The sequence below is a fragment of the Eschscholzia californica genome, unplaced genomic scaffold (genome assembly GCF_041429995.1).
Source record: "Eschscholzia californica isolate CP2 unplaced genomic scaffold, dmEscCali1.0.p SCAF_3, whole genome shotgun sequence".
Lineage (NCBI taxonomy): Eukaryota > Viridiplantae > Streptophyta > Magnoliopsida > Ranunculales > Papaveraceae > Eschscholzia > Eschscholzia californica.
In genome coordinates this window covers 42,614,340-42,640,571 of record NW_028238420.1, presented here as the reverse complement: position 1 = coordinate 42,640,571, position 26,232 = coordinate 42,614,340, and the positions used below count along the sequence as shown (strand labels likewise).

The 26,232-nt window shown below is 37.1% G+C and overlaps 2 protein-coding genes and 1 pseudogene across 5 annotated transcripts; 1 reads left to right on the top strand and 2 right to left on the bottom strand.

The window, feature by feature from the left end:
* Positions 1-212: 212 nt before the first annotated feature.
* On the bottom strand, positions 213-838 carry LOC147550506 (14 kDa proline-rich protein DC2.15 pseudogene; annotated as a pseudogene).
* A 2,326-nt stretch (positions 839-3,164) lies between these two features.
* On the top strand, positions 3,165-12,337 carry LOC147550505 (uncharacterized). Of its 2 annotated transcripts, none has more exons than XM_086672620.1 (10): positions 3,165-4,895; positions 5,156-5,629; positions 5,746-6,047; positions 8,005-8,742; positions 8,884-9,153; positions 9,273-9,434; positions 9,540-10,445; positions 10,553-10,768; positions 11,356-11,613; positions 11,861-12,337. In XM_086672620.1, the coding sequence occupies exons 1-10, from the start codon at positions 3,422-3,424 to the stop codon at positions 12,215-12,217; spliced, it is 5,157 nt and encodes a 1,718-aa protein (XP_086528746.1). In that variant the 5' UTR covers positions 3,165-3,421; the 3' UTR covers positions 12,218-12,337. The 2 variants fall into 2 exon arrangements, with proteins under 2 accessions (XP_086528746.1, XP_086528745.1); XM_086672619.1 differs by having other exon boundaries at positions 11,353-11,613.
* A 1,981-nt stretch (positions 12,338-14,318) lies between these two features.
* Positions 14,319-20,402, bottom strand: LOC147550504 (putative clathrin assembly protein At5g35200). Of its 3 annotated transcripts, none has more exons than XM_086672618.1 (16): positions 20,088-20,402; positions 18,776-18,935; positions 18,622-18,691; positions 18,285-18,382; positions 17,788-17,929; positions 17,598-17,698; positions 17,126-17,209; positions 16,940-16,990; positions 16,786-16,851; positions 16,622-16,687; positions 16,391-16,471; positions 16,198-16,275; positions 15,911-16,066; positions 15,709-15,784; positions 15,457-15,572; positions 14,319-14,949 (listed from the first exon to the last, which is right to left on the bottom strand). In XM_086672618.1, the coding sequence occupies exons 2-16, from the start codon at positions 18,872-18,874 to the stop codon at positions 14,590-14,592; spliced, it is 1,644 nt and encodes a 547-aa protein (XP_086528744.1). In that variant the 5' UTR covers positions 18,875-18,935; positions 20,088-20,402; the 3' UTR covers positions 14,319-14,589. The 3 variants fall into 3 exon arrangements, with proteins under 3 accessions (XP_086528744.1, XP_086528743.1, XP_086528742.1); XM_086672617.1 differs by having other exon boundaries at positions 18,776-18,905; positions 20,088-20,380; XM_086672616.1 differs by lacking the exon at positions 20,088-20,402 and adding an exon at positions 19,339-19,565 and having other exon boundaries at positions 18,776-19,245.
* Between the last annotated feature and the right edge of the window lie 5,830 nt (positions 20,403-26,232).

Here is a 26,232-nt window from a genome sequence, read left to right as displayed (position 1 = left end):
AAAAATAAATGAGTACAAGAACTCATATTGTATAAGTTAACCACATAGATAAAAGTGATACTAATAGAACAAAAAAGAACTGTCATTTCTGTACAATCTACATGTTTACCCAATTTATTTGCAATTCATTAAAACATTAAACACAATTCAAAACCTTCACGTTAAGCTTCCTTATCGAAGATAAATAATGATTAATTCCACTAAAGAAATCATTTTGGGAGAAATAGTACTACTTTCAGAAAACATAGGTCATTTTACTGGCGTACAAAGAAAATATTTTTTTGCAAATAAAATCGAAGAATAGTTCAACATCACAAACACACATAACATCAAATACATCATTCCCACTCCTTACTAAACAAAAAATAAGCAACTCAAAAGAGAAGAATTCAAACTGAACATATCTTACTAGAAACATTTGAACCCTGGAGGAATAGACTTCTCACAAGTACTAACCAACAAGTTCAGTGACACAGACCATTCTAAGTTAATACCAAGCACATTCTCTTTAATTGTAGTACAAAGACAAGCCGCTGCTTCTAAGTCGGTTAATCCGTCGAGTAATGCACAACACTTGCTTGATGGTGGAGTCCCGACGACCAAATTGACTAATCCGTTGAGCAAGTCGGCACAAGCCCCGAGTTTTAGTGTGTCCCTAGGGCAGGAAGGATTTGCTGGGAGTCCTTTCGGAGGGATCTTGCATGTTTCACAAGCAAGATTAGTAGTAAAGGTTGAAGAGAAAATGAGAGAAACTAGAACTATAGTGAAGATAATCTTATAACTCATGACTTCTGGCTTGGACTTCAAACTCTATTACTTGATAGGTATTTGGGAAATGGGGTACTAGCTCCTTTTATAGTGTGTTTGAGAGAGAGAGAGAGAGAGAGAGAGAGAGAGAGAGAGAGAGAGAGGTAAATAATTGAAGTTAGTTAATGAGTTGTGTCTGAATGTGAGTGATTTGTGAGGTAAAATGGTGTGGATGATTCATGGTTTTTGTACTATGGTGCCAACTTGCAAGCAACATCCACCATCCTTTGGTGTTTGTATGTCTTGTATGTTGTCAATCTTATGTTATACACAACAAGGACCACTTTAAATGAATAGTACAATGTTTAAGGTGAAACAAATAGTAACACAACATATTTCGGGCAATTATACTAAAAGATATTATATCGTGGATACAATTTCTCCTGTAATATTAATTAGAGTTATTATAGTGGTGCAATAAATTTACAACATACATTACTTCTGTCGTCCTTATTGTTTAGAATATGGTTTAAACTTACAGGCAGGGCGGAGCCAGGGTGGGGCGATCCCTGGTTGCAGCCAGAGTTCAAATCCAAAGAATTTGTAATTTCTACTTGAAGTTAATTACAAAACCTAGTGCCCGCTCGGGTGGTCATAGCTTTGGTCACGGGTTCGACTCCCATCCCACACGGATTGTTCTTTTGTTTTTATTTTATGAATTAATTCTGTATTTGTCCTTGCATATGTATTAGTTCTCTTTTGGCCCTATTTTTCGACCATATTCTTTTTTGACCCCTTCTTTTTACTAAGTTAAATTTCATCACTTTTGGTAGGTTCCATACTATGCTCTAGTTCTTTGTCCTCCAATTACCAATGATCACATATATTAATTTTAATGGATGTGAAGTTTTTTTAAATGCTTCAGGTTTGAACTATTATCGAAAATCTCACGCGGATATTATTTATCTAATGAGAATTTCCGAAATCACGCGGAAATTATTTATCTAATGAGAATTTTCGAAATCACTTGTTTTGGTTTGGAAAGTTAAGTTACGCACAAGAATAATGATAGAAAAATATTATATTCGGCAAAAAATTACTTTTAAAATACTGCTTATTAGTGCATATACACTAAAAGTAAAAAAATTTGCTCTCTAAGTAATTTTAGGCTAGTCCAGATTAGTTTCAGATTTGGGCTCCGCCCTTGCTTACAGTATTACAGAAAGAGAAATATATCCGCCGACCACCGAGTTGGAATCTTCATGTATCAATGTTGCTATTTTATTGCTTACAAATAAATTAAGTTTATTTGTTATTTTGTAAAGTTTGATATTTGTTATAAATAACCAAGAATACCACAAGAATATATTTGTTGTATAAAAAAATCTAGTGCGAGTATAATGATCTGTTGTGTTTGATACTAGATGGTCTGGCTGGCATATATAATGATCTTGTTCTTGTGGATTAGCTATTATTTCGGAGGTGCTTTTAAAATACCCATAATAGAAAGGAGCTCCAATATGAACTGGAAAATTTTAAAGGCGCCATGTAGAATCGCTATAGGCAGCTACCTACAGCCAAGTTTAGAATTGTTAGCCACCGTTACCAACACACCTCCACCACACCATTATCACCACCTCCAACCACCATGCCCAGTGCCCCACTGTTACCACTTCCACCACGTCGACCGTATATAACCACTGCAAGTCACCACCACATCACCATCATGTTATGACCGAACCACCACAACTGCCATCACCAGCGAATCCCCACAACTTTCACTGTCCACAACCACTGTGTTGCCATTGCATCCTGAGAGCACCCTACAAAGTGAGAAATAAAATCAAATTGGATAATAATTCCAATTGATTATTAACTTCTGTTTTCCATTTTAAGGAACTATTTCGGGAAACAAACTTCTCATATTTCTTCTCAAAATTACTAAAACCAAAAGTACTCTCAAATTAACAATGATATTGCTTTGTGTTGCACCCTAAGCCTAAGCTAGTGCGATTTCGCAAAACAATCTATCTATCTAGCCATATTATAATTTGGTCGTTGTTTTGGAAAAACATGAAAATTTTGAGAGGTACAAATATTTTAAAGAAAATTTTGGGTTTGATAAAGATTTATGGGGCAACAATACTTCTTGTCCTCTCTCATTTCCTCACATCTCCGACCACCAACTCCATCCACCACCCCACCATCATTTCCCTCTCTCTCTAAAACTTTAACTTCCCCTATTATCTGTCTCTCTCGATCTTCACTTTTATCGCAAAGGAAACAAATAGCAGAAGTAATTAGACAAAATTTTCTAACTAAAACGTGTACTCGAAATTTCGTCTGGTTTCTCTATCGGGGTGGGCCTATAATTTGTATGAAAAATTTATAGTATGAAGTTAGCATGATAGGAAGCCAAATGTATTTGGGTTAGTAGGTAGGTTGAACTTGAGAGAGGTCCTTTCATAGGCCATACTTCTCATCCAATACGAAACTATTTAAGAGAGAGAGAGTGAGGTGTTAAAGCCGAAAATATCGTAACAGATGAAGAGAGAGCGAGAAAGGAACATGGAACACAAAAAACGGTGAAATAACCAAAACCAAAACAAACAATCGCAAAACCCTCACTCTTGTCAAAGACCACCACCACCACCACGACGACGAAGAAGAAAAGATGAAATCTTCTCATACCCTATCTGAACGAGCTTCCTCTTCTTCGTCTTCATTATCCTCTGATCAATCTCTAGCTGTTCCTTCTTCTTCTTCTTCACGTTCACATTCATCATTAACAACGATTGAAAAATCATCATCATCCAGAGCGGCGGCAGCAACAGCAGTTCCATCTTCGTCTTCTTCGTCATCATCGTCATCATCGTCATCGTCATCGGCGTCGTGTTCAGTATCTGTATCAGCTGCTGAAGAACCAGTTGGTTCTTCATCAAGAGATGGTGGCGGTGGACAAGAATCAGTTTCTATTGAACGCCGTAATGATCATTCTACAATCTGTAGATGGACGGTTCATAATTTGCATAAGGTTAAAGCTAGGGCACTTTGGAGCAGATACTTTGAAGTCGGTGGATACGATTGCCGTCTTCTTGTTTATCCTAAAGGTGATTCTCAAGCCCTACCTGGTTATTTCTCTATCTATCTTCAAATCATGGATCCTCGTGGTTCTTCTTCTTCTAAATGGGATTGTTTTGCTAGTTATCGTCTTTCTATTGTTAATCATTTTGATGAATCTAAATCTATTCAAAGGGATTCTTGGCATCGATTCTCTAGTAAAAAGAAATCTCATGGATGGTGTGACTTCACTCCTTCATCTGCTATTTTAGATCCCAAATCAGGTTTTTTGTCAACTAATGATTCAGTTCTTATTATAGCTGATATTCTTCTTTTAAATGAATCCGTTTCTTTTTCTCGTGATAACAATGAGATACAGTCTTCTCTGTCTTCATCGGCATTGTCTTCATCTTCTATTGTTCTCGCTCCAACATCTGATGTTCTTAGTGGGAAATTCACTTGGAAGGTTTATAACTTTAGTTTGTTTAAGGAAATGATCAAAACCCAGAAAATAATGAGCCCTGTTTTCCCTGCCGGTGAATGTAATTTAAGGATTAGTGTTTACCAGAGCTCTGTTAATGGAATTGAATATTTGTCTATGTGTTTGGAGAGCAAGGATACAGAAAAGTCTGGTGTGTCTGATCGTAGTTGTTGGTGTTTGTTCAGAATGTCCGTTTTGAATCAAAATGCCGGGTTTAACCATATGCATCGTGATTCTTATGGACGCTTTGCTGCTGATAATAAGACTGGTGATAATACTAGTCTCGGATGGAACGATTATATGAAAATGTCTGATTTTATTGGGCAAGAGACAGGTTTTCTGGTTGATGATACTGCAGTGTTTAGTACGTCATTTCATGTGATTAAGGAGTCAAGCAACTTCACAAAGAACGCAGGATTTCTAGGAGGAAGGAGCGGAATTGGGGGACGAAAATCTGATGGGCATCTTGGGAAGTTCATTTGGAGGATTGAGAATTTCACTAGGTTAAAGGATCTCTTGAAGAAGAGGAAGATCACAGGTCTTTGCGTTAAGAGCAGGAGGTTTCAAATTGGGAATCGAGATTGCCGCCTCATTGTCTATCCAAGAGGTAATACTACGTCTACCACTTAATCCATATCTAATTGAAAACAAAATGTTTGCACATCTTTATTTATCAGTTCAACATTACTCTATCATCAGTGTATTGTATCACGGGAATATGATTTTCAAATGTGACTTATATGTTGTTCCAGACTGTCTTGTTATTTAATATTATTTGTTCGCCTTCTTGGAACATTATACCAAGCTTAACGGCATCAAGGAACGAAAAAGAACTAATGGAATGTGCATTTTTCTTAATGGCACCAGGGCAGTCCCAGCCGCCATGTCACCTTTCGGTGTTTCTTGAAGTCACGGATTCTCGAAACACCACTGGTGATTGGAGTTGTTTTGTAAGTCATAGGTTATCGGTTGTGAACCAGAGGATGGAGGAAAAGTCTGTGATGAAGGAGTCACAAAACCGTTATTCTAAAGCTGCAAAAGATTGGGGCTGGCGTGAGTTTGTGACACTAACAAGTCTCTTTGATCAGGACTCTGGCTTTCTCGTTCAGGATACTGTCATCTTCTCTGCGGAGGTTCTTATCTTAAAAGAGACCTCGAGAATTGAGGAGTTTTCTGGCCAGGATGCGGAGTCCAGTAACTCCGGTTGCCAAGCTGAGGGTGATACGAAGAAAGTGTCATTTACATGGAAGGTGGAGAATTTCTTATTCTTCAAAGACATAATGGAAACTAGGAAAATATTTAGCAGATTCTTTCCGGCTGGTGGATGTGACCTCCGAATTGGTGAGTTAATGTTGTGTTTCTTGCCATTCTTTTTACTAGATAGGAAATTTTCAGTAGCTTTGTCTCGTGGGTTAGTTAATAAAAGCCACTTCGCTTGTAATCCTGTCTTCATGCAGGCGTATATGAGTCTTTTGACACCATATGCATATATTTAGAGAGTGATCAATCAGCTGGCACTGATCCAGATAACAATTTCTGGGTCAGATACAGGATGGGCATAGTGAACCAAAAGCAACCTGCCAAAACTGTGTGGAAAGAGTCCTCCATCTGTACGAAGACATGGAACAATTCTGTCCTCCAATTCATGAAAGTATCCGATATGCTGGAAACTGATGCTGGTTTTCTTGTGCGCGACACAGTGGTATTTGTTTGTGAGATCATGGATTGCTTCCCCTGGTTTGAGTTTTCTGATCTAGAGGTGAGCATAAATGTCATTGTTGTCTTCATTAAAATAGAAAAGAAAATGTTCGGTTTCACACATTTTTATCCATTTCATTTCTCCTTTCTATATATTTCTTGTGATTTTAGATGTGTCTTCAGTAGTACACAATTTTGGACCATTCAGAATTCTTTTATTTCAATATATGAAAACAAAATATTTTTCTTTGTCCCAGGTCTACCGAAAGTTCACAGTAATGACTTCCATAAATTAGTAGCTCTTAGTATCTTAGCTATTGAACACCAATAAATTTTTTGAGAATAACAAGTGTAGAGTTGTTAGTTTCATGTAGATTGTCTTGGGCTGCTATGCAATTGTCCTGGAAGAAGTTCGTTTGCCTGACTATGAGATTCTAAACTAGGTTAATATGATCTTATACATCTGGCAGCCTTTCATCGTAGTTGGTTTGATACTCTTAGCATGTTATTTGCTAAATACTGTATCCTGTTGAATTTAGATTTTACGTAGAAATTATCTTCGGTTTCCCCTATTTTCGTAAAAGCTGGAAATACAACGATACCATTTAGTAGCATTCCAGTAGTAGAGCAAGGCTGAAAGCATGTAAGTTGGCCCCAATGTCTTGGTATGAAAGTTCAACCACACTATAATTAATTATTGGTGATTCCCACCTTATGCTCCTTTAGTTTTGGTGCATAACTGATAGTAAGCCATCTTCCAGTAGAATAAACCAGGCCCTTACCAATTCAAGAGTTCATTAGGATTTCTTTCATCTCTTACTGTTGCTTGTGAATTGACATATTTTAAGTTTTGCAATCATAGAGTACATGGTAAAAATCTGTTCAGGAATATAAAGTGGAATGGTTAACATTGAATTGATGAAAAAAAATTCTAGCTGGAAAAGTGAGATGGTTATTGTGTTAGAGGATAACGCTAAGGTGGTTAGAGGGCTGGACCGCTGGAATTAGAAACTCTATGTATTGTATGTAGAAATCTTTGATTGTAGTTTGGATAAAGTTGCCAGTTCATGGTTTTTAGGGGTTATCTAGAGAAAGAAGACAGTCCTGCATTGGTGAAGGTAGTTTTATTACTTGTTTATGTCAGATCTTTAGAAATGGAGCGTCACTGTCAGATAGCATATGCTCTGACTTAAGAGAAGTCTTCATTAGTTAAAGCATATAGCTCATAAGATGTTCTCGCAGGTGGTGCATGTACCATTGTACCTTCAAAGCACAGTTCTTGTTGCGACCATGTAGCCCAACAGGGGTTAAATTCCTAACGTTAGATTAGAGGAAACATTTAATAACACCAGTAAAGAATCAGCGAAGTCATGGTTCAGTGTCGTAATATTTAATTTTTCGGGGTTGCCTTGTCAAGTCCAGTCCGTTCATGTGCTTAAAAATAAGGCGGCCCAATCCAGGAATTAAATCCTCAGTAGAGAGGCCTTCCCTGGAAATGGTATGAATAAACTATAGAATGGGATCTGGGTTTTGGTAATCCCTGATTGGAATAAAAAGGAACTCATCATAAAATGGAACAATGTGAGGTGGTGCCTCGAGCGGTAAAGAAGCGTAGCTTCAATCTCATAGTATATTATGTTTGTAGTACTACAGAAACTTAATTTTTTAGTAAGAAAGTTAAAGGATATGAATGCTTTCGGTCACTTCTACCCTTTCGAGTACATCTAGAAGATAACGAAAAACGAAGAGTTACTACAACAATAAGGCGTAAGTTTTGATGCTGTACACCTATATTTTGCCTCGAGGTGTACGCCTCGATGCGCATCTTATGCGCCTTTTTAAACATTGAAATGGAAAGCTAATACAGTACGACGCAAGTTCATTTGAATGTCAGGTTCTGAGATTCCGCTCTATATTTTTTTATTATTACTTGCTTCTTGATGCTTGGACAAAGTTTATTTTTTCCCTTCATTGAATTCCTTTTGAGAGTATTATGTTACTTCCTGGCCTTTTATCAGGTTTTGGCTTATGAGGATGATAAAGACGCTTTGTCAAGTGATCCTGATGAGCTTATTGACTCTGAAGACAGTGAAGGATTAAGTGGAGATGAAGAAGACATCTTCAGAGATCTCCTTTCCAGTGCCGGGTTTCACCTAACATATGGAGATAATCCTTCACAGCCTCAGGTGACTTTAAGGGAAAAGCTTTTAATGGATGCTGGGGCTATAGCTGGTTTTTTAACTGGACTCCGTGTATATCTCGATCACCCTGCTAAAATAAAGCGCTTACTCCTTCCTACAAAGCTCTCTGGTAGTAGTAGTAGTGATGGCAAAAAAGAGGAGGCAAGGGCTTGCGGATCTTCTCCCAGTTTGATGCATATGTTGATGGGCGTTAAAGTATTGCAGCAAGCAATCATTGATTTACTTTTAGATATAATGGTTGAGTGCTGCCAGCCTTCAGAGGAAAGAAGTGATGATTTTTCTGATACTAGCTCAAAGCCTTCTCCAGATAGCAATGGAGCAGCCAGTCCATCAGAATCAGGTAGTGACGTTGGAGGAATAGAACATGCACAGCCGTCTTTATATGAGAGATTTGACTCTGGTGTAGATGAACATTCTAATGCATATGCTGTACAAAGCTCGGCTATGGGTGAAATTTGCATATCTGGGAAGGCTGTTCCTGGGCAGTCTATTTCTCCGCCCGAATCAACTGCAGACAGTCTTTGCATGGATAATAATTTCATTCACTCTCCCAAGGTACGATAAGACATTCAGATTAGATAATTTAATGTTTGTGGAGAAAGAGGTAAAAACTTTTTTTTCATAGGCAGAAGTTGTATTTGTTTTGTGTTTGTCTAATTTTGCTCCCATTGACTGCTTATACAAACTATACCTTAGATCAAGTGGCTGGAGCAGTCCGAGGAGCTTCTTGGATTGATTGTTAATTCACTGAGGGCTGTAGATGGTGCTGTTCCACAAGGCTGTCCGGAGCCAAAACGAAAGCCAAATTCGGCAGCGAAGATAGCTCTTGTACTAGACAAAGCTCCTAAACATCTCCAACCAGATCTTGTTGGTTTGGTACCCAAGTTGGTTGACTATTCTGAACATCCGACCGCTGCTGGTTCACTTCTAGAGCGACTTCAGGAAGATTCAGCACTCCAAATACCTGTAATCTAGATTTCTTGAATGATTGTTTTCTTAGTTTTCTAGGGATATTGTTACAGCATCAATGTGATTCTGAGTCTATTAACACGACTACATTTATGACTAGTTCTTTCTTCCCTCAGGTTTTCAATGCAATTAGCGAGCTGAATTTGAGTAATGAAATGTGGGGGACTGTTCTAGTAAAGTGCTTACCATTGCTGCGGGATTTAAATCATGAAGTGCTTGCAGCAGGCATCGGTTTCGTATTTAATGCAGCATCCAAGTGTCAGCAGCTTCCGGAAGCAGTATGTTTTCAGTCACTTGTCTACTTCTTATTGGATTTTTGATACGGAATATTATGAGTCTTTAGATTCTTCTTTCTCTGAACATTTTTTTTTCTCGGAATGAAGGTGAGAGCTGTTCGTGCTAGGCTGAGGACTTTGGGCGCTGAAGTTCCACCTTGTGTTCTTGATATTCTGAGCAAAACTGTGAATACCTGGATGGATGTTGCGGAATCTATTCTAGGAGATATTCATTCTAATTGTGAGGTTGATGACTCTTCCTTAGCTTGCATGCTGTCATTGGGTGAAAGTGAGGATAGTGCAAGGGGAGTAGAGTGGGTTGTGTCTGCACTCCGTCACTTTTCTGACACCTATATCCTGATAGATATGTTAGTGATACCTAGCCTTGCCACTCAAGCTTCCCATGCTTTTGAGAGAGCAGTCGCTCAAGGAGGCATTTTGGATCACACGGTAGCAGCTGTCTTGGGAAGACGACATACTCTCAGATTGAGCAATTCTATATCTAGCGCTGAAAATTCTCAGCAACTAGCAGCACAAAACATTCAAGAGACATTGCCAGTCCAAGATGGTGATTTTGTACCACTTCTTGGTCTTGCCGAGACATTGTCTCTCTCTAGAGACCCAGTAGTTCAGGGCTTTGTGAGGATGTTTTATGTTGTATTATTTAGAATGTATACTGATGACAGTTGCCGCGGGAGGTTGCTAAAGGGACTTGTGGACCGTGTTACCAACACCACAGGTAACTGTCATGACGTAGATTTAGATTTGGATATTTTGGTATTCTTGGTTCACGAGGAAGAAGGGATTGCAAGATCAGTTCTGAGCATGATGAGAGAGGTCACTGAACTTGCGAATATCGATCGAGCAACTCTTTGGCATCGACTATGTGCAAGTCAAGATGAAAACATCCGTTATAGTGCAGCAATACAAACTGAAGTTTCAAAGTTGATTAGGGAAAATGATACTTTGTCACAAAGATTAAGTGAATCTGAGGCAACTACCAACCGACTTAAGGTATCTAATTTCCTATACAAATGACCCTTGTAAGTTATAATTTGTCATTTTTTGTGTATATATTGTCTGCTCTGGAATTTATTAAATGTTCGGCATAAAAATGGCAGTCTGAGATGAAGACTGAGACGGACCGGTTTTCTCGGGAAAAGAAAGAGCTGACCGAACAGATACAAGATGCTGAGAGTCAGCTTGAATGGATCCGATCAGAACGAGATGATGAAATTACGAAGCTTATCTCTGAGAAAAAGGTTCTTCATGATCGGCTCCATGATGCCGATATACAACTTCAGCAGTTGAAGTCCAGGAAACGTGAAGAGTTGAAGGTAAAACCCTATCTATGTTTTCCTTTCCTAAAGTTCCTTCTGAATCCTAAAGCTCGACTGTAGTCCATTGATTTCTTCCGGAACTAGCAAACAGATAGCATCACTTTCTTTTAGAACTTGAATCAACAATTATGATCGAACTGAATGGTCTTTCTGTTCATTTTCTCTTCGGTATATTAGGTACCCCTAGTTCTCATCCTAGTCCTTTAGTTACATGACTGATCAGTTGTTACTTACTGAAAATATGACCAATTCCTACAACTTCCTTGAGCTGCTCCAAAGACTGCAATGAAAAATTGCTTTCTCGAGAGAATTGGGTTCCATGGCAATTTCGCTAGTTTGGTTTGCGAATATGGCCCAGTTATCCATGGTGTAGTCAATTCTCCATCTGTTAGCTCTTGGTTTGAGGAAACGTCAATTGGCTCCATCTGTTCCAGAGGTGCTTCATATTGTGCATAAAGCAATTCAATATTAGTCACTTATAAGTTATAACGTCCCATAGCTATCACATTATGGGAATAAAGATTTGTTATAAGGAAATTAATCCTAGTGTTTGTACTAATCCAGTTTTCGATTTGGTGCAGAAGTTAGTGAAGGAGAAAAATGCTCTTGCTGAAAGGTTAAAGAGTGCAGAAGCTGGTCGAAAAAGATCTGATGAGGAATTGAAACGCTATGCGTCTGAGACTATGACTCGTGAAGAAGTTAGGCAGTCACTCGAGGATGAAGTCAGAAGATTGAAACAAACAGTCGGACAAACTCAAGGAGAAAAACGAGAGAAGGAAGAACAAGTTGCTCGATGTGAAGCATACATTGATGGAATGGAGGCAAAATTGCATACCTGCCAGGTTGTTAGTTACATATGTTATCCAATCCCTAAATCCTAACCCGTAAACCATATACCTAGACGCCTAAAAAGAAGGGGATTTTTTTTCCCCGAAATGGGCACAATGGAGAAGGGAAAAAAACTGAAGCTTCCTGTGCTAATCTGCAGGATCTTTACAGTTCTTTTGTCAACCTTTGGTGGTTACATTGTTATTTTATAGTTTTCCGAGGATCCACTATACTAAATATGGAAACGTTATTTTTGTGCAGCAATATATACACACTCTCGAGACCTCACTCCAAGAAGAGATGTCACGCCATGCTCCTCTTTATGGTGCAGGATTGGAGTCGCTCTCAATGAAAGAATTAGAAACAATATCTCGTATACATGAAGAAGGTCTGATGCAAATCCATGCACTCCAACAACGAAAAGGAAGTACTAGTGGTGGAAGTCCTCTTGTCGGCCATCACAACCTTCCTCACTCGCACGGGTTGTACTCGACAGGTCTTACTCCTACACCAATTGGGTTACCATCTTCTCTCATCCCGAATGGTATTGGATCTCACAGCAACATGCAAAATAATGGTGCTGTCGGACCTTGGTTTAACAGCCATAATCCAACCTAAACGAAGTGATTCAATATAAGTGTCTTTTTGACATCTTAGTCATACGTCAGCCATTTGTTTTATGTTTACATCTCAGTTATAAAAGAAATATCAATCAATATTAAATTTCATTCGTTTCGATTAGTCACTTTTCATTTGCACTGTTCGTCTGCTGCCATTGTTGGTTCTTATGTTCAAACAAATGATAGAATCCTAACTAAAATAGGTGAAGGAAGAAGAAAGAGAGGGAGGGAGAGAGAGGAGGGGTCCCGGGAGTTTTCATCTCCATCTGTTGTTACTTGTTATAATTTACGAGTAGAAAGAACTTAAAGAGGAGTCAATAATGTTTTCGTCTTTGCCTTGTTTAGGCAAAAGTGATTTGTCGGGTGAAAGTTATAGACTTAGGATACTTTTGTTTTCTTTTGGCTATACTTGTTTTTAATGTGCGAAATTTGATCATAAATGAATTTCATACAATTGAATTTGCCAGTTACATGGTACAATCTATATGGTAAATTGCTGTTTTAAAGAAAATTTAGGTTCTCATATGGATGAATGTAATATATTGATAGCATGAGAATAGGGTGAAAGGAAAGAGGTGGGAGTGCTTAAGGAAGATTTTAAGGGCTCAGCAAAAGGAGACTATAAAGGGGGTCATTTGATTCTGACTTCGGAAGGAAATCTTCCTCGGAAAGTTGGCGCTGTACAAGTAAACCAGTGATTATATTAGAGATTTACACTGAGTCGTGGGGGTTCAAAAATTGTCAGAAAAACCCAGTCAAGAAATGGGTCACCGCAACCCCCCACAGCCCGTGACGCAATACTAACAGACATGGCAAGCCATTGCAACAACTAGTTTAGCTACAACATGCGCTGTATTATACTCTTTCTTGAAAAATAAATCTAATTTTTGTATAAATACATAACGAGCTCATGATCCCTATATAAACACAAGCTAGTAAGGCATCAAACAGACTCTAGCACTGGAACATAACGAGCTAGTAAAGCGTCGAACAAACTCTAGCACAATATACTTCGAGAGACACGAAGGCAATTTTAGGGTTTCTAGGCATAGAGCTGAAGTAGTTGACACCTTTACAAGTAGAAGAAAGAAGATGATAGCCTAATTGACTCAGTTTGTATATTTTAAAATTTTATCTCGTTTGAGTTGGTAATTCGGCAGGATCTATATCGGCTTTGATCCACTTTTCTAGTGCTATTTTTCTTGGTTTATATTTGAAATTTTGTTTCAAAGGAAGGAGCAAAATACAAAGGAATACTCGTGCGCAAGAGATTATAAACACAACTAGGATGAAAAAATAATATAAATCGATAATTTCATATTAGAATGAAATTATCTTGAATAAAACATGGTGTTTGATTTAGGAAAATAACAAAAGTTTCTGGAGAATAAACTATCAAACAGTGGAAAACTAAAATTGTTCCCTAAACACACCCTCTCATTTATGTCACCGATATAGTCGTCGACCAGCGAAACTCCGAAGTTTCTCATCTGTCTCTTCTCTCTTTCCATCTCTTCCCTTCGAAGATATACAGAGAGGGAGAGAATAGAAAAAAGAAGGGAAGATGAGAGGAAAAAGTGTTGACGCAGATGGTGAAAGTGCCACCGGAATTTATTGTGGAGGTCGCCGGAATTTGAGGGAAAGATCGTCCGGGTTTACATTGGAAGTGGGAGAGGAAGAAGAATCTGAGAAATATACGGGTTCAAGTATTTGGAGGAAACAAAAGGTTCTAAATTTTTTTGTTTCCACCCAAAACTTTGTACTCAAACATCCACAGACTTCATTTCAGTGAGAGCGATCAACTGAACTGATCGAGTGCACCATGGTAGATTGTCGATAAGAGACCTGCGTTTCTGTGCCATTGATGGGACAATTTCCAGACAGTTGTATTATATTTTCCAATCTTAGTCGGAATTATATATATATGAGCAGGTGCTGTTCGGCACAGAAAAAGGGGGTCGACCTCAGTCCAGTGCTGATGCGGCTGGCCCCCATTGGGCAGGCATTTTGGCAGGGGCTGGCAGCTGCCCATTGTGGCCGTGTTGTAGTCTGCCCCTTTTTCTCTTTTAGCATTTTTCTTTTGGTAAGTAGAGAAGAGATGAAGGAAACAGTGTTCACAAATAATAAAAAAAAATACAACTCTCCCTCTCTCCTAACCTAATCAACACTCTCCAGCCACTACAACTCTTTCTCTCTGTATATATACCACTAATCAACATTCATGTCGTTAAATCATACATGAGATATGATACTTATTTTCTGATCCACAGCTCCTTTTGTTCATACGTCAGATTCCCTCCCACCTTATGTTCTTGACTTCTATCCTGACCATTCTCATGTCCAGAGATTGCTTTTCTTGAACCTTGATTCTTAAATAAGACCTGCATTTGGGTTGAATGGTTGAGGCATACCAGAGCCATAAGAGTGCATACCAGGTCCGTATGGCGTACCAAACGGATTTTGAGACAGATGCTGTTGCTGGCCCATCATCTGCTGCTGCTGGTACATGAAAGCATGCTGCTGCTGCTGCTGCTGGGCCATTGCTGCCATCTGTACACTAGCAGGTGCAGCCACCATGTTCGAGGAGAAGAATGGGTCTTGTGCAACTGGTTGCATTTCCGTACCACCCATAGGCATTGGCTTCCATGGGTCGTAGCTTGCACTTTGAGTAGTTTGTCTAAGTGCATCGTCATATAAGCTATCCAATGTAAGCTTGTCTAACCCACCCGCCTTCTCAGTTCGAAATTAAAAAAAGGATGATTGTTAGCATCTTTTGAACACTACAATGGAATGACAGCAAGATGTTCTTTTGTTGTGGGGATCTACAAACTTAATGGTTTTGGCGAGCTAGATGTTCACTCAAATTTTGATCTCTGGGCTATTTGTTTTTCATGGAAATCACGAAGGCAACTTAAATCCCTACAAAAATTCGATCTTCCTTAAGTTTGTGGAAAAATGTATAGAAATGAACTCTAGGATTCGAGGGTCGGTGCAAAGGAAGGGATTGGAGGGGATGGGTTTGAATGGTTAGTAGATGCCAAGGCTTTTGGGGCTCGCAGAATACTAATTCATAACAAGTCATAAATCATGATCCTAGGATTCACCAATCCCCTATAAGAACAAACAGTAAAGCATAAACGAAATTACGGTTTTTTTTCTTAGTTTTTAAATCTGCAAACTTCAGCAGTGGAAGGGAAAAAGAGTTTTGCGTTAGCCATCAAAGATTTAAAAAGTTACCAGCTTGCTTGCGTTTGCTGCTCTTTCATTTGAGCTTGGGGCAGTCACAAGTGCCGACTCCCAGGCCGCAGTTCCATTAGCCGTGCTCGAAACAGCGGGACCAATAGATGCATCATCTACAACAGTCAAAGAAATCAAGAGTTACTTTCATCTTTATCCAATCTTCAAAGTTAGAAGTCAATTACCCATTTTTTGAAATAGATTATTACTTTCAAACTGAATTATGACATTAATCTAGCACAAACAACTTACCAACGGGAATGATAGATAGAGCAAGAGAATTTCTCTCGTCTAACTCTGATGCATATGGTAGTGTATCATTTAAACCCTGACAACAATGAATCCGACATTCAAAAGGAGTACGGGATTTCAGATTTCAGCTAGAATAGTATTCTACTTTGCGGAAAATGTAGTTTCTGATTGACTGAAGGCAGGAAATGGATTGAGAATTTACCAACAAATCTGGTGGTTGGAAAATAGAGGATTCCGTTTTAGCCGGTTCAGGTGGAGGGGGTGATGCCTGACGCTCCACCTCCACTTCCACCTCTGGGGTTCTCTTAAACTCAATGGCCAAGACCTCTTTGGGAGCAGGAATTTTCTCACCAACAACCTGGCCATATTAAGTAAATGTAATTAAGAGGATGTCAGATTGTTGGCTATCACCATAACAGAGAGAATTGTTATGGTATTCCTGTATAACTAATTAGGCACTTCACCAAGAAAATAAATAGATCTCAATACCTTGTCCTTGTAAACAGTCGAAGCTCGTGGAGCTTCTCTTACAAATTCCTCCATGGCTGTTAAGAACGACGGTGGAGGCTGCATTTTTTAATAAGCAAAATGTCTCAACCACTTAACAAATGGAAATCCAAGAAAGCTTTACGAACTCCAACAAAAGCGAAGAATAGTAAGAGGCATCAGAATAGGTGAAAACCTGCTCAATCTTGATATAATTTTGTCCACGCCCAAGATCAAGACTTTTACATATTTCATAAAATTCAGAAAGTCTCTTTCCCTGAAAGTTCAGACTAAAGAGCTAACTGAAAAATGTCGTTAAGGAAGAGATTCATTGCATATATTATATTCGTAAAAAGTTAATTTTTTTACTACTAATAACTACCCGATTTCTAGAGGACTACTTGCTATTTAATAAGAAAAAGTTTACCTGCTCTCCTGCCCTCCTATAAATGTCAAGCGCCCGAAGAGCATCATGGCGTCGCATTTCGAAGAACTGCCATAATATCCGAAATTTGTAATTATCGTTTACACTTCAAAGTTCGAAGTTGAAACTCAAGCTTGGTTGCTGAATTCGCAAAATGGCTACTATACCTTGTCAACTAAATTAACTGTACCATCGCTAATAGCATTATAAATCTTGATACTTTCACCAGCAACCTGGTCAAAATGATTAAAGAAAAAAGTAGTAATGATGTTATTGGGACGTTCTGGCAAAACGAGGTGTTAAAGTTTGAATTGTACATACCATTGATAGCGCCAACTGAATCATAAAATTATGCATCGCTGCTCCTTCTGGCTGTACAAAGTTGTTTCTCACATTATATATGATTTTATTTGAAATAGTTTGAGTTGATAACTGGATGATTCTAAACCAACAAAATTCTTTTCTGAAAAGAATTTGAAAAATCATTTAGAAAAAAAACAAACATACCTGGCAACCAAGAACACGAAAAAGAAGCTGCTGCAGAGCTGGTAAATGTTCAAGTAATTCAGTAGTATCTAGATCTTTGGTCCTCTGCACACAACAATCAAATATATGCATGAAGATGGTATCCACAATTTTCTCATACTAATATATATCAGCTAATCAGCCAGTAGAAAAATCGAAACGAAAATGCAAGATTTGAAGTTGAACTAACACCAAAAAATGATAAACATAAGCTACGTTTTCAAAGGGGCCATCCACAGCTCTCAAAGGCTCTGTTTTATATTTTGATTGACTCACTTATATCAAACTCCTCCAGCCCACCCGACTTATCACACCTAACCTTGAATTCTTGCTAAAGTGTCATGGTATGAGCCATTTGGCTTAAAGCAATCACTACAATGTTGGCACAAAACAGAAAGTAATATATATACAAAAAATATATGTGCCAAAGAGAGTAATGGAATAAATTGCTTACGGGATGATCAGTCTCAATGTCATACTTCAGTACACGGAAACACTCAAGCCTCTCCTCCAAGAACAGTGCATAGGAACGAACCCAAGCAGAATAATCCCACGCTGAACATCAGATAGATATGTCAGAAAAAATATTGAGCATATGGTTCCTGTTTCGAGATACGAGCTTTATCAGAAAATCCAGGGAGTACCATTTGGACTTGAATCGTCTTTGAAATGTGACATATTGAGCATATGGTTCCTGCTTCTACCATAGTGAATGAGTTCTTCACGGAATGATGAGTCCACTTCCCTCAAAGCACGATGTATAATGACTAAAGTTTTCAATGCAACCTGCTTAAATGACATAATTTAGCCACTGAACATCCATGGGGCATAGAGGCAACACTAATCTGCTCATGGTTGCACTATCTATAGACAATTTTTCTGCACAAATATAGAAGATATCCTCGGAAAGAAGTGATATGACAACTAAAGCTGCTCTCTAGGCAGGTCATTTTAAGTACTTAGTAGTGCATCGTATAGGCAGCACATGGAAGTGGACCACTCACTGTCATCTTAATTAGACGAATTCTTAAAGCTGGGAAGGAAAAGCAACCATGGTAGGAAAAAGGAAACTAGGTGTATGAATGCTTCTACAAGCAATAGACTAGACAAGTTAATTAGCTTCCTACTGCGATTAACTTACCGCCCAATTATGTGTTTTCGCAAGACGTCTAGCGAGAGCATGGATGCAGTATGCAACATCAGCACGAGGTCTTATTGCTGAAATAGCAGCAAAAATCACTGGAAAACCAAAAGAAAAAAGAAAAGGAATTTGTCAATTCTTTGCTCCAACGAGAACATACACTAATGTATGTAAGTATACAAGTAAAAGAGAAATTAACAAATTTCTTCCATAGATAAATATATCGAGTAAAGAAAACCATATATATATATGTGTGTGTGTGTGTGTGTGTGTGTGTGTGTGTGTGTGTGTGTGTGTGTGTGTGTGTGTGTGTAGGGAGAGAGAGAGGTCCGATTACCTTGCATATGTTTATCCTTCGCTGGACGTTCTACATGGTTTGTAGCTCTAACGATTGCAATATCCAAGTCCTATAAAATCCAATACAGTGCAAGTTAGAAATATCCAAATTTACAACAATCGCTGTGACTGCATTAACACTCAAAAGGTCTTACCTTGTAATCACTATTAACTTTAGCTAGCCCGACTGTGGTGGAGTCCTTAATGGCTCCCAAAGCTTTTCTCAAGCTCGTTTGTTTATCTCCACCAGACATTCTTTCTCCCTATCAATAAACTATACGAAAACTACAAGACCCGTGTTTCAAATACTGGAACCTAAATGACAAGGTGAGAATTTATGTTTGCAAATCTAACAGTTAAGCAATTCAAATTCCTCGGCGATTACAGGAAAAAAATTTCTTGAATTTTGTTAAGATAAAAGGTGCTAGTGTACTACTATGATGTAACATCTGTCTCAAAACCAGGCTACCAAACATAGAGTCCTTGATTTAGGTACCACTACCACCCATGCCCATTGGCCTAATTCCACATGGTACAAGGTTTTTTTTTGGCATGGGCCTGTCCTAAGTGTTAAGTTTGTGGTCATCCAATTCTAAACCACCAATTGGCAATGTGTGGAAAGGACCTATACATTATATTCTTGGTTGTTAGTTACCCCTTCTCCCATGTGGGACTATTCTCACACGCCTCCTCACGTGTGACGTGGTTAGCCTAACACGTGTTTTTTTTTTTTGTTTCGGGTGACGTGCACCAAACCCACCACCTAAAAGGCCTAACAGATATTTAAGATGAGGTGATATGTTATATAGCCTACGTCTTGAAGGACTTCCAAACAAATGTGAAACCGAAGTGCACCAAACCAACTTAAAAGGCCTAGCGAATATGTAAAATGAGGAGGTGTTATGTTATAACCCAAGTGAGTAAGTTGGAAAGAAAAGTGAAACTAGAGTGTCTGTCTTTTCACATGAAACTTGACTTTCACATCATACATATATTTATTCTGAATGGGTGGTACCCAAAAAGTCTATTCTGAAATCTGAGTAGAGTTGTTCCTTTCTCCTTTTGTCTCTCTGCCTCATTCCTTTATAAAGCAAATTGGGTAGGGCAAGTAGAAAAGAGTTTATCTAAAAAATGAGAAAATCCATATGATCAACAATTTTAAAGTAGTATTAGTAGTACTAAAAAAAGAAATAGACGGCTAAGATTTCACACTCTACCACCGACATAGAAAGCAAACTACTTACTACCTTGACAGAATATGAAGTTTATTACTAGTAAATTAGGGTAGTAGTCTATCTAGTGAATCCAATGCCAATACAAACAAAAAAGATTTGAGCTAAGTATTTCATCAATACAGTAATATATATACTCCATCAATTTCAACCACCAGAGAATAGTACTACAAAATTCAATAAAACAGAAAAAAGTATGTATGAATAGATAGATGATTAAGAAACTTGAACTCACCTCAATCTAAATCGTAGAAAGATAGTATTACAAAAGAAACTAGACAGAGAGAGAGAGAGAGAGAGAGAGAGATGAGGGGTGGGGTTTGGCCTTGGGCTAGAAAAGTTGAAAGACGGCAAGGATCATATGAGGAGTCGTAGACATGATAGAGTTTGTCTCTCTCTCTATATATTAAGGAACACTTTCTCTTTCTAAAATCTCTCCGATCCAACTTTAACCCCCGTTCAATTGGGTCAACTGTAATTAAATTAGGATTACAGCTTAACATAAAATCTCGTATTGTGTGTCCCTCTGCTAAATCTTACTACTAAATGAAAGAGAGAGATAGAGAAAGTGATGATGTCATGCCGTTACTAGCGGACGAGTTTAATGAGGGGATCTTGGGGTCTCAAATGGTTGACTAAACACCAATTTTATAAAGTCTAGGTGTGAAGTGTCACAAATTGTCTGTTTTCTACGTGGCCAACATAAAAGACTACATTCTCCAATGTACACCCTAACGTGAAAACTGCTTTAACACGAACAAACAAAACCCGCGACAAATAATCGACAGCATTAATAATGCGTCTATCACTCCTCTCAAGATTGAGACTGTTCCCACTAACAAATGCAGGAAAAACACTAAGCAACAAATATGGAGACCTCCATCGACACCATACTTAAAGTTGAACGTCGACGCCTCTTTTACCAACGCTACAGATCCGGCTGGAATAGGATGTATCATTAGAGATGAAAAGTCGAATTTCATTATAGCAGCAGCAGACTCGGTGCGGTGCCAAAACGTGGAAGAATGTGAAGGACTAGCCATCCTTTTTAGTATACAATGGGCGTTACAATTGAACATCACTCACGCTCACATAGAAAGTGATAATCAAGCTCTTGTCAAGTTCATCAATGGTCAAAGTGTAGGACTCCACTGACAATCCTTAAAGATTATGCAACAAGTTAGATCTCTTATAGATAAATTCGAGGGCATCATGTTCACCTTTGTACCTAGAGACTGTAATGCTCCAGCAGATGCGCTTGCAAAATGGGGAAGAAGAAATGAAGATCGAAAAGTGTGGAATTATGTACCTTCTTTTGTTTCGGTTCTTCTTTAGTTGTCTTGTTTGTATTTTGTACGCTCGTTTTTCATTAATGCAATGTTGCCTCATCAAAAAAAAAACAAACCCTCAAAGTCATAATTGTCAAGTGTCGATGAATATTTTCTTTCCTATATGTCGGTACAGAGCCACTTTAATTTTTATTTGTCTCCAATGGAAATCTCTGAAATACCTCTATTTAATGCACATGTCACTCTTCAACTCAAATAGGTAAAAAAAGTATTGTAGTTAAATAACAAGAGTTTCTATTGGTTAAAATTTTAAATCTAAAATTAGAGAGTCTCTACTAATAAATGGTCCACATCATCATAGAGTGTCTAATAGAGTTTTTCATTGGAGAAGGTTTTTAACAAAATATCTATAAATCTTAAGTGACATTCTAACAGACACTTTAAAAGTCTACTTGTCAAGTGTCAATATAAAGATACTCGGAAAATTTTTTTTTGTCTCCAATGAAGATCTTTAAAATCTCTCTACTTAATACACATGTCACTCTTAAATTGAATAGAGAAAAAGTAGTTAAGAATAAAAGGTTTCAGTCTTAAATTGAAGAACTTTTGGGTTTATAGTCCAAAAAAACCGACCCTAATAAGACATTTAGTCCTCTCTAATCCTATAAAGGGTTTCAAAACCAAAACATTAATGTACATGGATATCTAGCCCATTTGTATCCATCTCGAGAGAAAACACAAATCCCTAGAATACATATTAAATCATAATACCTAAACTAACCTTCCTTAAATATAAAAACTGGTTTACCTTTCAAATCTCCAATTATCTTTTTCCATTTTTATCTCTCACCTTCTCTCTCCAATCACGATTCTATTCAAAGTAACCATTATCTTCATTATCCTCCATAACGGAAGCCTGTTTATTTTCCCTCTCTAAAACCGAATTATCTAATAAATCTCCATTAAACTCAGAAATCTTGTTTCATCTTCATTAGAGCAGTTGAAACCTCCATCGTTTATCTGATTTTACAGTGTGAAAGTCTTTGTTCGTACCATTGATAAGATCTAATATTACTTCTCAGGTTAAAGTAACAGTTACTCTCTATCTGTATCATCTTTTCAAATCTTCATCATTATTCAGTATTTTCTCTCTCTTTAAGATTGATCAAAGATTCAGGTTTGTAATAGTGTCAAGAACAACAGTTTTTGTAATGTTAAAGGTTTTGGTTTCTTCTTTTCTGTTTAATGTTTTTCATCTTCATCTTTAACTTTGTTCATGAATTTCATTATAAGCAAATTTCTCTCTGTATCATCTAATCAAATCTTCATCATTATTCAATATTTTCTCTCTCTTAGATTCATAACCGATTTTATGATGTTAATGTTAAATCCGTCTTTACAATTCATTTTATTCGATTAAGAAGTGTTTGTCTCTATGTATTTTGTTACTTTTTAGTAGTTTTACGTTACAGATTTTGATTTTTAGATCATTTTTTTAAATCTTCATCAAGATTTCCGTACAATTTTTTATGCAGAGAAGATCTCGTAAGATTTGTTATAACTGAATGCAAACGATATATAATTTAAAATAAATTACGGATCGTTTACAATAAATTACATAACATTTTTTATCCAGAGAAGATCTAGTACGATTTGGTTGTAACAGAATGTAAACGATATATAATTTACACAACATTACATGATGTTTACTGAACATAACACATACATAAAAGTAGCATTTAAATTCTTTACTAAAGTTCTAGTACATTACGCAACATCTTCTATATGATGTTTTTATAACAGAATGTAAAATAGATGTATTTTGTTACAAATTATACAAACTTTATAAATAATATCAAAAACATCTTATAAATCTGCATACATTGTATATAATTTATTCAACATTACGCGTATTTTTTTCCCCAAAATAGTTGTCGTTTATAGTACAATAAATGTTCCAAAAATTATATGTAATTTATTGCACATTATACATATTTTTTCACATAACAGTGACCTTGTGATTCAAACTAAAGTTATGTTTGTCTCCTAATTATGAAGTTTAACAAACAGTATGCATAATTTATTCCATTATACATGTCGTTTCTAGTAAATTATATGTTTTGTTGACAAATGTATATGTTTTCTTTTTGTAGTTTTGCTGTTACTTGTGGAATTTCCTACAGAATCATTCAATCTAAGTAAAACCACAAAACTAAAATCTGATGGCTGAGATAAAATATTTACTGAAGTTGGTCAGTTGTTTCCTGATGGTGCAAAAGCATTTCGATATGCTCTTCGACAATATAGTGTAACTGTTGTTTGTCCTCCTCAAGACTACAAATGGAGAGTACATGGATGGGCACCATTTTTGAACCAGAGAAGATTTTGTACGTTTTTTTGTAACAGAATGTAAACGATGTGTAATGTAAAAGAAATTATGTGTACTTTATTGAACATGACACACATAAATGTGATAAACTACGTTGTATACATAATTTTTTTTTGTCAAGTGTCAATATAAACGATGTTGTAAAGTGACACTCTAACAAACACTTTAAAAGTCCACTTGTCAAGTGTCCATATAAAGATACTCTGAAAAAAAAAATTTGTCTCCAATGAAGATCTTTAAAATCTCTCTACTTAATACACATGTCACTCTTAAATTGAATAGGGAAAAAGTAGTTAAATATAAAAGGTTTCAGTCTTAATGAATAGAGAAAAAGTAGTTAAAAAGAAAATGTTTCGATTGGTTTAAATTTTAGAGTGACACTTATTGAGTCTCAAGGAGACACTCAACAAAAACTCAATTACTAATATGTCAAGTATGAATTAAGATTCTCTTTCCTACATAGAACTATTGAGATACTCAAACAAATTACTTCTCCAATGCAACGCTCAAAAGACTCAACATTTACTTTAAATTTACTCTTGATTTTATTTTAATATATAAATTGATGATGTGGGTCAATTGAGATACTCAAAAGTAGGGTCGGTCGCCTCCAAATTTAGGAGGCCCCCAATTTATATAAAATTGTATATATATATATATATATATATAGTATTATATATGTATTCTTTTATGTACATATATTTCAAATCTGTTTGAATAGTAACTAAGGTCAAGGGCTCGACTACCACGACTTACAATATATTTTAGATAATTTTTCTCTTAAAAATAGGCACTAAAAGTAAAAATATAGATACCAAACAAAAAAGTTTACCTAAATCTACTTTCAAAACACAATTAAATTAAACTTAATTAACTGCTCATAGCTTAAAAGACACCTTAATAAAAGAACAAAATCAAATTAAACACATATTCTATTTCAATACACCTTAATAAAAAAACAAAAATCAAATTAAACACATTCAATTTCATTCTCTAGAATCTCGGTTATCACACAATTACATAGAGGCAAGTTTTTTGTTCATTTCTATTACATAGATGCTGTTTGGTGCAACTAATTAAATTCAAAGTATTTGAAATTGATGGAAGGGTGTCTGAATGCGTGGATAGCTTGTAGAATTGTTTTGACCATTCTGGTTAATGTGACTTCTGCGGAGAGAAGTTTTTCAAAGTTGAAGTTAATCAAGTCTTGCTTGCGATCTACCATATCCTAGGAAAGGTTAAATGGATTAGCTTTGTTATCTATATAACATGAATTAGCTGAGAACATTGACTACACAAATGTGATTAGTGATTTTGCATCGAAAAATGCAAGAAGAACGGTGTTTAAGTAGTATTTGATTCATGTATAATTTTATCGACTATAAATTTTATAAAAAAAATGGCAACTTTTATCGACTATAAATTTTATAAAAAAAATGGAACTTTTATATTTTTTTTTCGACTTAAAGTGAAAGGCCCCCGTCGATAAGTTCACCTAAGGCCCCCAAAAGTCAGGGTCGGTACTTGAGTTTTCTTTTAAGTATCTAACATTTACTGTTGCCACATCTTATTGAGATTCAAGTTGAGTGTTGCAACTGGAGAATGTTTTTTTGCTAAAAACTCAAGTGATCCTTGCTGTCAATTTGAATTTTTCAAGTTGATTGTTGCATTGGAGATGCTCTTAAAGTGTCTCTCTTGAGTATCTCTATAATAAATGCTCTCACATCATGATGGAGATTGTAGTGTCAAATAGAGTGTCCTTAAGTGTTAGAGTTTGAGTATCCCATTGGAGATGCTCTTAAAGAGTATCGATGAGACACTATAAACATTTACTGTTGCCACATCATATTGAGATTCAAGTTGAGTGTTGCAGCTGGAGAGTGTTTTTTTGCTAAAAACTCAAATAATCCTAGTTGTCAATTTGAACTTTTCACGTTGATTGTTGCACTGGAGATGTTCTTAGATTGTCTCTCTTGAGTATCTCTATAATAAATGCTCCCACATCATGATGGAGATTGTAGGGTCAAATAGAGTGTCCTTAAGTGTTAGAGTTTGAGTGTCCCATTGGAGATGCTCTTAGAGAGTCTCGATGGGACACTCTAATTTTAGAGTGTCTCTCTTGAGAGCCTTTATTAATAAATTTGAAGGATATATTCCCTCGGTCCGAAGGAATGGTATCCTTCTAAGAGAATGTCCTTTGACCAAGATGGAAATGCGTACGATTTGGCGAATAGGATCATAATGACCTTATACGGAAGATCACTAGTCCGGTCGAATTAGGGGTCGTAATGCTTAGCTAGAAGCCAACTACGAGTGACGGATGACTTCGGTAATCCGCGACTAACATAGACCGGATCCTACAAGGGTTACACATAAGAGTGATGGTTTGAACAGAGAGAGATTGACTAGATATAAAGTGGCAAATAAGTGGAGTGGGTCCATTATTTAGTGTTCGGAAGAGTCCGAACAAGTATACATAAACCCGGGCTAAAAGGGAGGCCCAGGAGTGCCCATAAAGGGGTCGGCCATGTGATGGCCGACCTTAGAAAGGGGTCGGCCAGCACATGGCCGGCTAGACCTTAAGTGGGCCGGCCACAAAGCCCATAATGGGCTATAGTGGTCGGCCACACCATAAGCCCTAGGTTGGGTTTATGTGGGACTTCTAAGGATATGTCTTAAGTGAGATATTTTAGGAATCCTAG